Raw genomic sequence first — 13,724 nt, forward strand, 5'->3', positions numbered from 1 at the left:
TTTTTTTTTTTTGGTTAGGACTGCACTCTAGCTGAAAGCCTGCTTATTTTTCACATTTTTATGCAGGTAGTTTCCAGGTTGGTGACACTGCAAACTAAGCCATGATTAAAAACAAATTATCTGTGTGTGAGAGCAGCAGAGAAAAATTGTGTGTGGACAAAACAGATATTGTTACTGTGTTTACATAGTTTGGATGCTTCCCCATTTTAATGACTTGTCCCAAAATGGCACAAGCTCCAGGACTCATTCTGGTATGAGAAAGATCAGGGGCATACTGGGAAACAAAAGATCCTACTCAAACAGTTCCCTTTGCAGAGTCAGGGTAGTACTTTATTTATGGCATCCAATTTTACAGGCTGTATGTCAATGTTAATTTTTTATTTAAGTCAGTAAGGTGTTTCTTACATCATAAACTGAAAGCTCAGTCTTCAAGCAAGATTCATTATTAATGCAAGTCATCTTAGGAATAGGTGTGTGATGGCTATATGTCCAGTTTAGTGGGGAAGGAAGGAAGGAAGGATGTGGCGGAAGGAAGTGGCGGAAGGAAGTGGCGGAAGGAAGTGGCGGAAGGAAGTGGCGGAAGGAAGGAAGTGGCGGAAGGAAGGAAGGAAGGAAGTGGCGGAAGGAAGGAAGTGGCGGAAGGATGTGGCAGAAGGAAGTGGCGGAAGGAAGTGGCGGAAGGAAGTGGCGGAAGGAAGGAAGGAAGTGGCGGAAGGAAGTGGCGGAAGGAAGTGGCGGAAGGAAGTGGCGGAAGGAAGGAAGGAAGTGGCGGAAGGAAGTGACGGAAGGAAGTGGCGGAAGGAAGGAAGGAAGGAAGGAAGTGGCGGAAGGAAGGAAGTGGCGGAAGGAAGGAAGTGGCGGAAGGAAGGAAGGAAGGAAGTGGCGGAAGGAAGGAAGGAAGGAAGGAAGGAAGGAAGGAAGGAAGGAAGGAAGGAAGGAAGGAAGGAAGGAAGGAAGGAAGGAAGGAAGGAAGGAAGGAAGGAAGGAAGGAAGGAAGGAAGGAAGGAAGTGGCGGAAGGAAGGAAGTGGCGGAAGGAAGGAAGGAAGTGGCGGAAGGAAGGAAGGAAGGAAGGAAGGAAGGAAGGAAGGAAGGAAGGAAGGAAGGAAGGAAGGAAGGAAGGAAGGAAGGAAGGAAGGAAGGAAGGAAGGAAGGATTTCTAATTGTGTCTTACTGCACTGAAAATTAGTCCAAAGGAGACTCTAGACTGTGTTGTCTGTCCTATACCCTTACAACTTCTAAGTCTAGTAGAGATGAGGCAGTAAGTTATGCTTCTCTAAATCAATTTTATGTGAAATCAGATTTCCTTCAAAGTATCCAAGTCAGGACTTAAAACTAATAAATTTTTCATTTGAAACAGTTTTAAAATCATGGCTGACAAACTTTAGGTCACAATTTGTAACAGGAATGTAAATGGACTTCTCATTTGGTTTAGACTTATCTTCCCTCTATTAACTGTTATCAAATTCACTTCCCCAGGGAAATGGTGGAATCACTAACCCTGGAATTGTTCAAAAAATGAGCAGGTGGCACATTATTTATATGGTTTACTGGGCATGGTGATATTGGGTCAAAGGATGGACTTGATGATCTTGGAGGTCTTTTCCAAACCTAAGGATTCTATGATCCTATGATAAATAAAATATATGAAATCTCTGATTTTTCCAGTGATCAGCTGGCACTTGCATTTCTTTCTGGCACTCTTGATGACTTGTCTTTGTCTCACTTGAAATAAACTTGGCAGGAGCAAGTTCAAGAGAGTAGTTCAGTCATTTCTGTGCCAAAATCACTTTTTTGCTCCCATGATCCTCCAAATATATTTAGGTATTTTTATTTGAAAATATATGGTTGAACAACCTGCCAAAGTACTTTTTCTCCTGTCAGCAGAAAAGCTATAATTGCAACCTACCCCAAATAATTTTTTTGTCATACTGATACTCAGGGTAGGCTCACTGAAGCATGCTAGAATAATCCAGCTGGTGGCTTGTTAACAGTGACAGGAACACCTTATAAGCAACTAATCAAAGTTATGCGAAGTAGTTGGTGGAAGAGTAACAATAAACAAACTTTCTGATGGCACCAAATTCCCTTTTTTTTGTTCTGATGTACTACTGGGCTGTCTCAGTGCACTTGAAAAATGGACTTGAAAAACCTATGGGCAGGTTCTGATGAAAGAAATACCTGCAGCTCCATACAAAGCTGGGATACTGTCTCTTCCACAGATAGCTCCTCTGGGAAAAAAAAACAAAAACACAAAGAAAGACATCAGGTTTGAGAACAGTGGATGTGAAATATTAATCCTCTGCTGTTTATTCATGAGAGAAGTCAGACATTTGGTATTCTTCCTGACAGAGAAGTTTCTGTTTGGGTGTAGGCACTCCACAACCCACTTTGTACTCCTGCAGGTGCAACTTCTGCTTGTGCAATCTGGAGCACTAAACCAGTAGGAAATGTTAGGTTTGTGGTGACAAAGACAACAGAATATGACTCTTTGTTGACTCACTTTTACTAGAAGTTTTATTTTTCACCTTTGGTATTTATGGCCAACTGTAAAACTGAATACAGAGTCTGAACAAATGATGAGCAAGGAATGGTTGTCCCTGGTGTGCTACAGAGGACTGTGTATCAACATCAAATTCCTGACCAGTAAAATATTGGGCATCTCTGCACTGCCTTGTGAAGCTGGAATTACCTCGCCACTGCAAGCAGCAGTGTTTTGATTTAATCCTGAGAGAATCCAGCACAGGGATACTCTGCTTTAAATGCACCACAATCTATCAGGAAAAGGAGGACATCAATCAATTCTCCAGCTTCAGCAGCCTCATTTTGCAATGTGGAACTTTCTAATGGTGTCCGTAAAGAAACAAAGCAGGAACAAAGCAAAACAACTCACAGACCAATGCCCTCCTCAATTCCCAAATGTCTCTTCTCAGATAGCACTGATAAATGGGAAAGGACAGACCAAGATGAGTTGTGCCTTGAAAAGACTCAATCTGAGCTGGTAAAATTTGGAAAATAACCATTCCCACTTTTAATGTCTAAGGCAACCTACTTTCTTTTTACATATACTACTCAGGAAGCTAGGGAAAAAATAATTAAGAAAACGTGCAGAGATTTAGATTCTTGGATTTATCTTAACCTTCTGTAAAAACCTATGAGATTATTATGACCAATATAGATGTTACAGCTGGATGAGCCATTTACATTCTTCCCCTGCTCAGTGGAGAAATATAGCAAATACAAGGTGCCATCCCAAACAAGAAAGCACTACCTGTGTAAGATGACATATTTTTAATTGGGTGTGTTTCACCCCAATGAATGTAAGGAGACAGATATAAAAATTTGATTTATATTCATCTTACTGCATGAATCTTACACCCCATAATTTTACTGACTTGTGCAACAGGTGTCAGAAGATCAGCCTTAAAACCAAATCTTTAGTAGATTTTCAGCCTGTGAATAAAATGATGCAAATAACACTCCGCTCAAGAGGCTAAAAAGGGTATTTGCATTTTGCAAATTTCCATGCATTACAAGAAGTACATTTGCAAATGAATTGCCTGCTTCAGTTCCAGAATTCATCTCAAAACCAGGAAAATGGTGTTTAGAACATAAGCATGTGCTCTGGGGTGGTCATGGAGTTGTGGTCACTCATCCATGCAGAGCTCTGCCACCTCACAACCTCTAACTCTGTCTGGGTGAACCACAAATCCTCTGTTATCTATACCTATAACCAAGATCCAGTTTTGTTTTGTTTTGAAGCAGTTTTGTTGCTTGTGTTCTGTCTGAGAGCTCATAAGCTGCAAATTAAAATGGTGGTTTTTTTCTGTTTTTTTTTTTTCTGTCTTGTAGTTGGATTGAATAACACACTATGTTACCTACCTATGACTTTTAGACTGTCTTGAAGGGAAATCTATGTTGAGGGACAAGAGATGAAGTGGAAAATAGGGTCTATCAAGTCCACAAGTGTGTGAAGTATAATGCATTGTGTTTGATAGTTCTTATTTATAAGGACTCTAATGGAAGATTTTACTCCTTTTTAAAACCTGCTGGCCAATGCAATCGACCCTCCTAATGTAATTATCTCTGCAACATAACAAAACTCATAACTTCAAAACCTGCACAGCACAGAAATACAAAAAACACAGATGTGAAATTATGAGGCACATTCCTTGAATTCAAAGAAACAGGTGAGACAGCAGGATTTGAATGAGGTGACTGAGTCTCATTTTCATAGAACCTCATGTTGTCATTACAAAGATGACTAAACACAAATTCCAGAACTCCATCCTGTAAATCCAGCCAGCCAGCACTTGCACATCGGATCTAACAGGTCTGACCAGCCAAAAAACCCTTCTGCCAAAAAAACAGAAAATCTATTAAACAATTGAATTAAGAAGAAAATCAGAATATTTTTGAAGAGCAAATCATAATTGACAGTGGAGAAATATATTGTGAGTTACAAAGAAGGGAGTATAATTTAAACCCACTTGTATCACCTTTCAGGTTTTTCTTTTCAACTATAAAAAAATGTTTGCTCAAGAGAAAAAAAATATGTTAAGAGTCTACCCAAATTTTCATGGCCATGCAGAACTAGAAGTTACCCTTTTAAAAATGCAGCTGAGGCCAAAATTCACCAAAAGGCAAATATTCTGAACTGTATCAAAATATTTTATTCATCTACACATCAGGTCACATCCTATGAAAGGATATACATCATTTGAGGAGTCAGTCATCTTTAACAGCAAAAATAAACACTAATCAGAAAACATAGATGAAAATCTCTTAAAGTCTCTGAACAGACCAAGAATTTTGATACTAAAATATGTGTGCTTAAAATTGCAGCACTGTAAAATATTCAGTGATTTTAAACGAATTTTCACTTACCCAACTTCAGCTGTGGTAAATCAGGAATCTCATTCATTATGAGGGTGTAGTATGAGTGAAGACCCCTTTGAGCATTCAGGAGCAGAAGGCAGAGATCCTTATGCCACTTGTATGCATGCTGCATACAATTTTCAGATGGGACATAAAAGCTGCCCTGTACAGCAAAAGTATCAAGAAAATAAAGTAGAGACATTAAAATTCATGGTCTCCATTTCTGTGACAGGTTTCCACAAAAACCCAGTTGGGGAGAGTCATTCATGTCTTTTTACAAAGGTATATAGTGATAGGACAAGGAATAATGGCTTTAAACTAAAATAGTGTAGGTTTAGACAGGAGATTAGGAACAAAATTGTTTACTGTGAGGGTGGTGAGGCCCTGGCACAGGTTTTCCAGAGAAACTGCGGCTCCCCCATCCCTGGGTCTGTTCAGTGCCAGGCTGCATGGCATTTGGAGTAACCTGGTCTAGTGGAAGGTGTCTCTGCCTATGGCAGGGGATTTGAACTAGATGGTGTTTTGGGTCCCTTCCAACCCAAGCCACTTCATGATTCTTCAATTATAATCAAGCAGATGCACCAAAAAGAGATTTTAACCATCCCAACCTCCCAGCCATCCAACTAGCTAGAGATGTAATCCAATAGTGTCTCATTCTACATCTTCATTTTGCCCCAAACCGTAACAAAACTATCAGGTCTCAGCAAGGCTGTCACATGAGAAGATCCTCAGACCAAACAATGTAACAGAGAAACCAACCTCTGTCCTCCCATGTGTCCCACTGTGGAGCCAATGTCTTTCCCCAAAAAACAGAGAGTCCTGTGTGAAATACACCCTCTCTGCTGGAGGAGGAGGGGTGGAAAGAACTATAAAGATGTCTACATTCACTTTCCTTTTCCCTCCTTATGGGCTCCTGCAAAGGTTAAAGCTTGATGGTATCATGGTGTGCCTTGTAATCTGCATTAGTGAACAATTGCAGGTGGCATTGCTATCCCATCAACAAATATGGGCCACTCTGTACTCCAGGATCAATGTCTGTGTTAGTGTAGCTCTTGTGGGAGAATGGAACAGGACAGATCACTGCAGGTTCACCACAAATATTTACCAAACAACATTTTTAGACTTAGAATGTAAGCTGAGTTTTCATTAAGGCACCATCAATCAGAAGTTTTCACTTCTGTCAAAAGATGCTTTTAGAAATTACTGATATTTAAAATTTGAACTGCTTAGGTTTAAAGCAAAACTATTTATTAATCCCTGGATTTGGGAAACAGAGGCAATTTGCAACTTAGTCCACTACTTATCACTGCTAGGGCAAGAATAAAATTCCTACAGGCCAGCCAGGTGTTGATTGCCTTTGGACAGTCCCAAAATCTGCACATGTCCAGGAGCAACACAGAAGAACCCCATGCCAGCACATCTCCTGTGTTTTTCTCCCTTTGACTTCCCTAAAACCTGTATTTCACAGATCTTGGCCTGAGCCAGGATGCTTCCTGCAGTTTCTCATGCCAATCTTCAAGGAGTTAACTAGAATTCTGTGGTAGGCACAAAGAGAACTGCTCTCTAGACCTGCAGAGAAACAGTTGATGATAATTGACAGAGTTGGCTGTTCTTCAAAGGTTTCAAAATCTCCAGCCTCAGCACGGATATTTTTTACTCTCACCATGGCCAAAACAAAAAAGGGAGCATAAAGAAATGCTGCTCAAAACAATAGGAAATTGGAAGTTGATTGGTGTACAATGGCACAATGTCGTGAAAATATGCCCTCCTTCATTATCCACTGCTGATTTTTTTTAGGCAAAAATTAGCCTGGCATTTAAATGCTACACTGCTGAGAAGAAGGAAGAAAGTGAGTTAATTTCATAGTTTATGTGAATGCTGTGACATAGTGTTGTGCATGACTACACCTTAATAGGTCTATTTTCAGCCATTCCTTGGCATAGATTATAGTCTAAATATAAAAAGTAATAGAAAAATGCACATGCAGGTGGGCTTAAAACATGCATGAATTAATGTTTAAAATATTACTCAATTAGTCCAGTTTTGAATTATTTAGCATTTGTCTTCCTATCTGACGGTGCTTTTTCAAATTTGTCCTCAGCTGATTTACACTGGACAATTGACCACATGTTCTAAAAGGCACAGAATTAGGAGCACTGAGTACAACAACAACAGGCAAGTAAAATTTTCTCCAGCATTTCTCTCCATTGCAATGTAAATTTTCTCAAATTACTGTAAGATGTGGATGGTATACCTGTGTGAATAGAGAGCTATTTCTCTTTATTCACACAGATATACCATCCACATCTTACAGAATTCACACAGGTATACCATCCACATCTTATAGCAGGAAGATTTGCTCTTTCTACTGGAAGGAAGGAAGATTTGGAAAGGATTGCTCCAAGCTCTCTTTTCTCCTCCTGCCCCAGCTCCCTGGGAAGGGTATCTGTGCCAAACAAAGCTGCTGTGCTTTGAGAATGCCATTGCATGAGAGGAACTGCTCTGCACAGACCAGGCTGGGCTGTGCGTGAGTAAGAGGACATATCATTAAGCATTTTGATTAAATTCTATTAAATGGCAACTGGCTTTGAAACCCTGTTGTTTAATGGGAACATCCATCCTAATTTGAAAAATCTTTTTGTCGAGGTGGAAAGTGAGCATGACAGAAAAAAAGGTGACAAGCTCCAAATTTCTGGTTCTTCAGTGACTTAAAGATATTACTGCTCTCACAGGATTGCTTCTGCTTCTTCTCAAAGTTGTCACACATGTACAGGATACAGAGCAGGACATTACAGAGATTATTAAACCCACCTCAGGGACAGTTTAAACAAATGTGAACTAAGGTCTGTGCATCTTCATCTGCAGGGACCCCAGAGGGCAGGCATCTATCAGACGATGCCATTATAAACTGCTGTAGCTAAATCAGCTTATCCATCACTGTTCAGTAAACTGAGAAATGTCAAGAAATGTCTTCTTTTGGGATGGTCTAAAGATTGCAGACCTTTCACATTTGCTATTTTAATTGTCTCTTCTGTGCATTTATTCAGGTGATTCCCTATTTCCTTGCCAATAGCTTGAAACATAGATTCAGACTACAGCACTAAGAAATCGAGTTTGGTGACAAATATGTCATGTGCTGTTCTAAGGGGAAAAAAACAGCTCTCAGGAAAAACAGTGGCTATGACCCATTAAACAGCTACAAAGTGCTCAGCTTTCCAGCTTTCTTGACTCAGGATGACAAATACTGGTTTACTTCTAGTTAAGACAAATTTCTCATGAAACTAAAAAAAATAATACTGAAGCTGAAAATCCCACCTTGAACAAAGCCTGATGGCTGCTCTGGGCTTATAATATCCATTGTAAAAGTACATGTTGGTTTCCTTTGTAAAGATTCTCGTGACCTTTTGAACTAATTCCTTTGGCCTACTGTTATTTTAATCTCATTAATTTGTAGGTAGACAGATTCTTCTATGCTGATGCATATAAAATGCATCTGCACTGATTTCCTTTTCCAAGGCCCTCTCTGTCTGTAGTGGTAGACTGCATCTCTTGCTTTTGCTCTTTTCCATTTCTGAAAATTTTGGGAGAAAATGAATTCCTGAAAAATTTCAATTCAAGACTTAAGGTAAAAGTACTCTGATAACAAAGATGGATGACAACACAGAAGCCAATAGTACTGACACAAAACAATTTTTTCCATTGTGCCAACATCATTAGGGCAAAATAGATCAAAAATTCTTTAGCCCTCCTTTTGTTCCAAATGTATTTATACAAATATTTTGTATTTTTAAGCAGCAGCCAGATTAAGTTCTGCCTGAATTTTGGCTATTCTAGTTTTCTCCTTGCATAATCTTACAACACCCTTGTAGTCCTCCTGAGTTTCCTGCAACTTCTTCCAAAGGTCATGAAGTTTCTCCAGCTAAAGAGTTCTGAAGATCTTTTCTCATGAAGAACCCTAAGCATATATGCCTAATTTCTCCATTTCTCTTTTTACTGTGATCAGAATCAATCATAGAGTCATAGAATGGTTTGGATTGGTAGGGACCTTAATGATCATTTAGTTCCAAACCCCCAGCCAAGGGTAGGGACACCTCACACTAGATGATCTTATAAAGAAAAACATAGAAAAATGTGGGATAAAAACTACTGCCTAGGGGTTTGGAAATGTAAAGGCTTCAGTTCACTTTGATCATGATGTGGAAAGCTGGATCCCAACACTGGACCATCACTGACCCTTGCCCATCTATCCTCTAAGCTGGTCTTCTGCTGGATTTACCCAGCCAAGTAAAATAGCTTTCAATATCAACAAGCCCAAACAAACTAAGCATTTTTGCAATATCCCTGTTGAATACATTTAAGTAAATCAGTCTTTTAAATGAATAGGTTCCCTGTGCAATGATCTTATCACTCAACAGATTCCTCCTTTAATTAGACTGTATTGCTTTATAAATGTACTTTTCCTTTATAATAAAAGAAAGGAAAATTACTTGCAAAAAGCAAACACCTTCATCAAATAAGGTTCATGTCAATTCATTATTCAAATGCAGAGCACAATTTGCAGATATTCACTACCTGTGCACTATGCCTATCTAATATCAAAAGGCACCAACTCAATTTTATGCTTTGTAATGTACATTAAGTAGGTTGTATTTGTTTTGTATTAAAGCAATTCCATGAGCTATGTTAACTACGTGCAACATTCAACAATAGCACTAACAGTTGGTAAATGAGACCCTTTATGTTTAATCTAACTCAACACATTTCACAATTCAGATTCAAATTGCTCGTCAGGAATTTTAATGTGCTAAAAAGCCATTCCAGATAAAATAGACGAGTTTTGCAGTCTCCAGCCATTTTCCGGTAGCAGAGAAAGCTACCGTACCTTTTCTGCTCCTGGCAAAGATTTACAGAACTGCTTGAAACTGAGGGACAAACCTCAGCACCCCAAGATAAATGTAGTTTCTGCATCTGCCCATTTGTCTGCAAGCCCATTTTTATTATCTAATATGAAATTTTATTCTGGTTTCAAACTCAAGGACCAAGGCTTTACTCTCTACTTTGGATGCTGTTTTCTAAGATCGGAGATTTCCGGTTATTTGGTCTTTGGAAATTAAATTATAGTTATGACTTGAGCTAAAACTTTAATGCTTCCACCTCATTTGTGAAAGTGCTTGAGCAGTGGTGGAAAAAGGACAAGTTTTTTATTCCATTTTCTGAAACTGGTTGCATATCAGAAACTACTTTTGTCCTAAAGAGGTTTTAATGAAAAATGCATTAAAATGAATGCTCAGAGAATTAATGGAAGAGGCAAAGAATGTTTTTTGAGCCATTGTTATGACAGAAATTACATGCAATTTAAAGAGAAAAAAAGAATCTAGATGATTAAAAATAAAAAACTTTTGATGATGATATTTCATTAAGAAAACAACAACTAACCATCACCACCAACAACAACAAAAAGGAAAAATTCTGCATTTGGACTGACTAAGAATATTTTTATAAATATTAATGGTATATATAGAAAAAAATCCCATATGTATATACATAAAGATATTGTAGAGGTTTAGATTGGATATTAAAATTATTTCTTCACTAAAAGGGTTGTCAGGCATAGGGACATGTTGTCCAGGAAAGTGGTGGAATCATTGTCCCTTGAAGTGTTCAAAAATGCCTTGGATGTGGCATTTGAGGACGTGGTTTAATGGTATAAATGATGGTGGTGCTGAGATGACATCTGATAATCCTAAAGGTCTTTTCCACCCCTAAGGATTCTGCATGTGCGTATATGTATATTTACACCTCCATTCAGCTATGGAAAACTGCCAAACACAAACAACTCCCCCTCATTAATTCATTCATCAATACAAACATCTTTTACATCCCTGTGCCAGGCAGTGAAAAATTATTGGCAAATCTAAAAAACCCCATAGTTTAAAGACGTGGAAGCCCACAGAGGCCAGATTGTGGATGACATTCTGTGGTGACACTGTTTCCTCTCAGCCTGGTTTTGGAATTTCAAATGTTTTCATTGAACAGAGCAACCAGAGACTACATATAAAAGGCATGGGACCCAAATCTTGGTCCTATTTGGCAGAAAAATAATGCATTTCTGGTTTTTGTCTGACAGCAGCAGATATGTGAACACAGAACATTCTTGAGGGTCGCATGACACCCACATAAAACAGCTCCTGTAAATCTCTCCTCTAATATCCACCAACAGGAAGACAGCATGCTTACAGGAGGAACAGCTATGGAAAACTGAGAAAATTAATATTTTCCATTTAAAAAAGTAAAACTGAGGAACAAACATTTAAGATAAATAGAAATATTGGACTAGGATACACATATTCTCTCAAGTTAATAAATTGCTTTTTTTGTATTGATTTATCAGTCTTACTTTGATATGTTGGTTCATTATCCAAAGCTCTAAAATAAAAGTAAAATCATTATGTTATGTTTAAATTCTATTTCAGTTACACTGATTACACTAATCCAAAGCTCAATAATGGGCAATAATTAGAAAGGCATTGACAATATATGGAACTATTTATGTTATGCCTCTCACTAAATCTGTTATGTAAGAAAACGTAGGCTGGTATTTCATAAATACAATTTGACATTTATATTACCTCTAAAAATTAGAGCCACTTTGTTAAAACCCCTGGGATAATAACACAGTAGAAAAAGTATTTGACATTGCAGTCAGATTTAGTGACAGGTTCAGTGATAATTTAAACTTTGTACAAAATTAGCAGCTGGAAAGTATTTGACTTGAGATCCTTAAAAAAGAGGAGCCATCAAGCCAGAAAAAGAGCATTCTCTGAACAGATAGAGGAGAATTCTCCTGGTCAGCTCTAATTTGTCTCATTTGTGTGAGTGACTCTAAGTCACTGTTCTAAATGCAGGCTGTAGGTTTATCACTTGCAATTGGCCAAGGAAGAAGGAGTGGCTAGGAAAGTATTTTTAGGAAAATTCCCATCTAAAAATATCATTCTAGTAAAGCAAAAGTGTTTCACAGATTGTACTGATTTCCCTTTAAGTTCTTCTAGGAGAAAAAACACTGACAATGTTCCAAATGTCTTCTATTGACCCACTTAGAAAGAAAAAAAATATTTTTCTTCTAAAATAAATCTTCTGGCTTTTTTTTTATTTTCTTTTTCATCAAGATAAACTTCATATAGCAATATATTTTAGAATTTAAAGGTCAAAAAAACCTCCCAAAATACTTTTGTTCATGCACAGATGTTTTGGTTTCTTGTGGGTTTTTCCCCAGATTTTTCTTTTATGGGGAATTTCATGATTTCTTAATTTCTATGCAATTATTTGAAGTCTGTTTTCCACTCACTTTAAAAGCTGAACTTAGTGACAGGAGGCTGTTACATCCTATATATCATCAGAAGTGTCTACAGTCACAATGGCTCTTCATGTAAAAGCACATATAGGGTATTCTATAGAAGTTCTTGAACAATTCTGATTATGATAAATAAGAAGGGGGAAAATCCTTTTCCTCCACCAAATCTCTAGGGTTATACATCACCAAAGAGAAAATTAAAGCTGCAAAAACATTGCTTTAGCTGTAAATAAAGCACTGGGGAAAATGTCTCATGAAAGTCAGAGCAGTGTCTGACCTGAGGCATCCTTCTTCTAAGATGAGCACTGAATCATCTGGCACAAGAAAAGTATGAATCATGTATCATAGAATCATAGAATCTCCTGATTTGGAAGAGATCCATTAGGATTATTGAATCCAATTCCTTGTCCTCAACTGCTTCTCATATGTCTTCCCCTCTAGACCCTTCACTCTTCATAGCTTTTCATAATTTTCATAACCTTTCTTTGGACACTCTGAAATACCTTCATATCTTTCTTATGTTGTGGCAGCCAAAACTGCCCCCAGCACTGGAGGTGAGGCTGTCCCAGTGCACAGCAGAGTGGGACAATCCCTTCCCTTGCCCAGCTGGTGATGCTGTGCTGATGCCCCCAGGACATGGTCGACCTTCCTACCTGCCAGGGCCCTGCTGACTCCAACTTCCCACTGACCAGGACCCCCAGGCCCTGTCTCACAGCTGCTTTCCAGCCTCATTCCCCAGTCTGTCTGTACATCCAGGTTCCCCATCCCACATGCAGGATCCAACACTTGCCCACATTAATCTCCATACTGTTGGTGATTTCCCATTTCTCTGATTTGTTGAGATCTCTCTGCAGAGCGTCCCTGCCCTCAAAGGACTCAACAGCTCCTCCCAGTTTAGTGTCATAAAAAAATTTACTTAGTATTTCTTCAAGTTCTGCATCCAAGATGTTAATGATGTTGAGGAGCATTGGGGAAAGGATGGAGCCCTGAAGAATCTCCCTATTTACATTACCAGCCTGATGTCACCCTGTGTTAGGGAGCTGTTTTCATGAACAGGTTGGGTCTGCTGGGGTACATTCCTTGAGCTTTTATTGCAGCATCAGCCTCATCCCATGGTTGAGACAATGGAAAGATGGCAAAGCTCACGTACAGGCAGCAGCAGCCAAAGATTTCTTTCTTACAGAACATTTTAAAAACTTTCTAGCCAATAGCATATTGATAAAGCTTACAGACAATTGTTCTAGGCAATCACTAAAAGTACACATACACCTGCCTCACACAATGCTTGCTTGTCTGCTTTCTATTAACAATACACAATACACCATTATTAAGCTTAAAACCTTCTACTATCTTAGTAAGCATATTTTCCTGTGGTCTTAAGGTCTATCTTAGCCAAGCCTAAAACTCAAGCTATTGTTTAATGTCCTTGCTTGCTATACCATTGTAACTTTTTATACTTTCAGACTTTGCAGCTGCAGCTAGTTCTATATTCTTTCC

General features: G+C 38.6%; 1 protein-coding gene across 1 annotated transcript in view; it reads right to left on the reverse strand.

Annotated features, from left to right (window-relative positions):
• FAM135B (family with sequence similarity 135 member B) overlaps positions 1–13,724 on the reverse strand; it is a 192,249-nt gene that overhangs the window by 22,981 nt on the left and 155,544 nt on the right. The window contains exons 8-9 of the mRNA XM_066566718.1: positions 4,886–5,039; positions 2,180–2,229 (exon numbers count right to left, since the gene is read on the reverse strand). Of these exons, the coding sequence (XP_066422815.1) occupies positions 2,180–2,229; positions 4,886–5,039 (204 nt within the window). The remainder of the gene's footprint in view (positions 1–2,179; positions 2,230–4,885; positions 5,040–13,724) is intronic.

This window comes from Molothrus aeneus, chromosome 1, assembly GCF_037042795.1.
Source record: "Molothrus aeneus isolate 106 chromosome 1, BPBGC_Maene_1.0, whole genome shotgun sequence".
NCBI classification, from domain to species: domain Eukaryota; kingdom Metazoa; phylum Chordata; class Aves; order Passeriformes; family Icteridae; genus Molothrus; species Molothrus aeneus.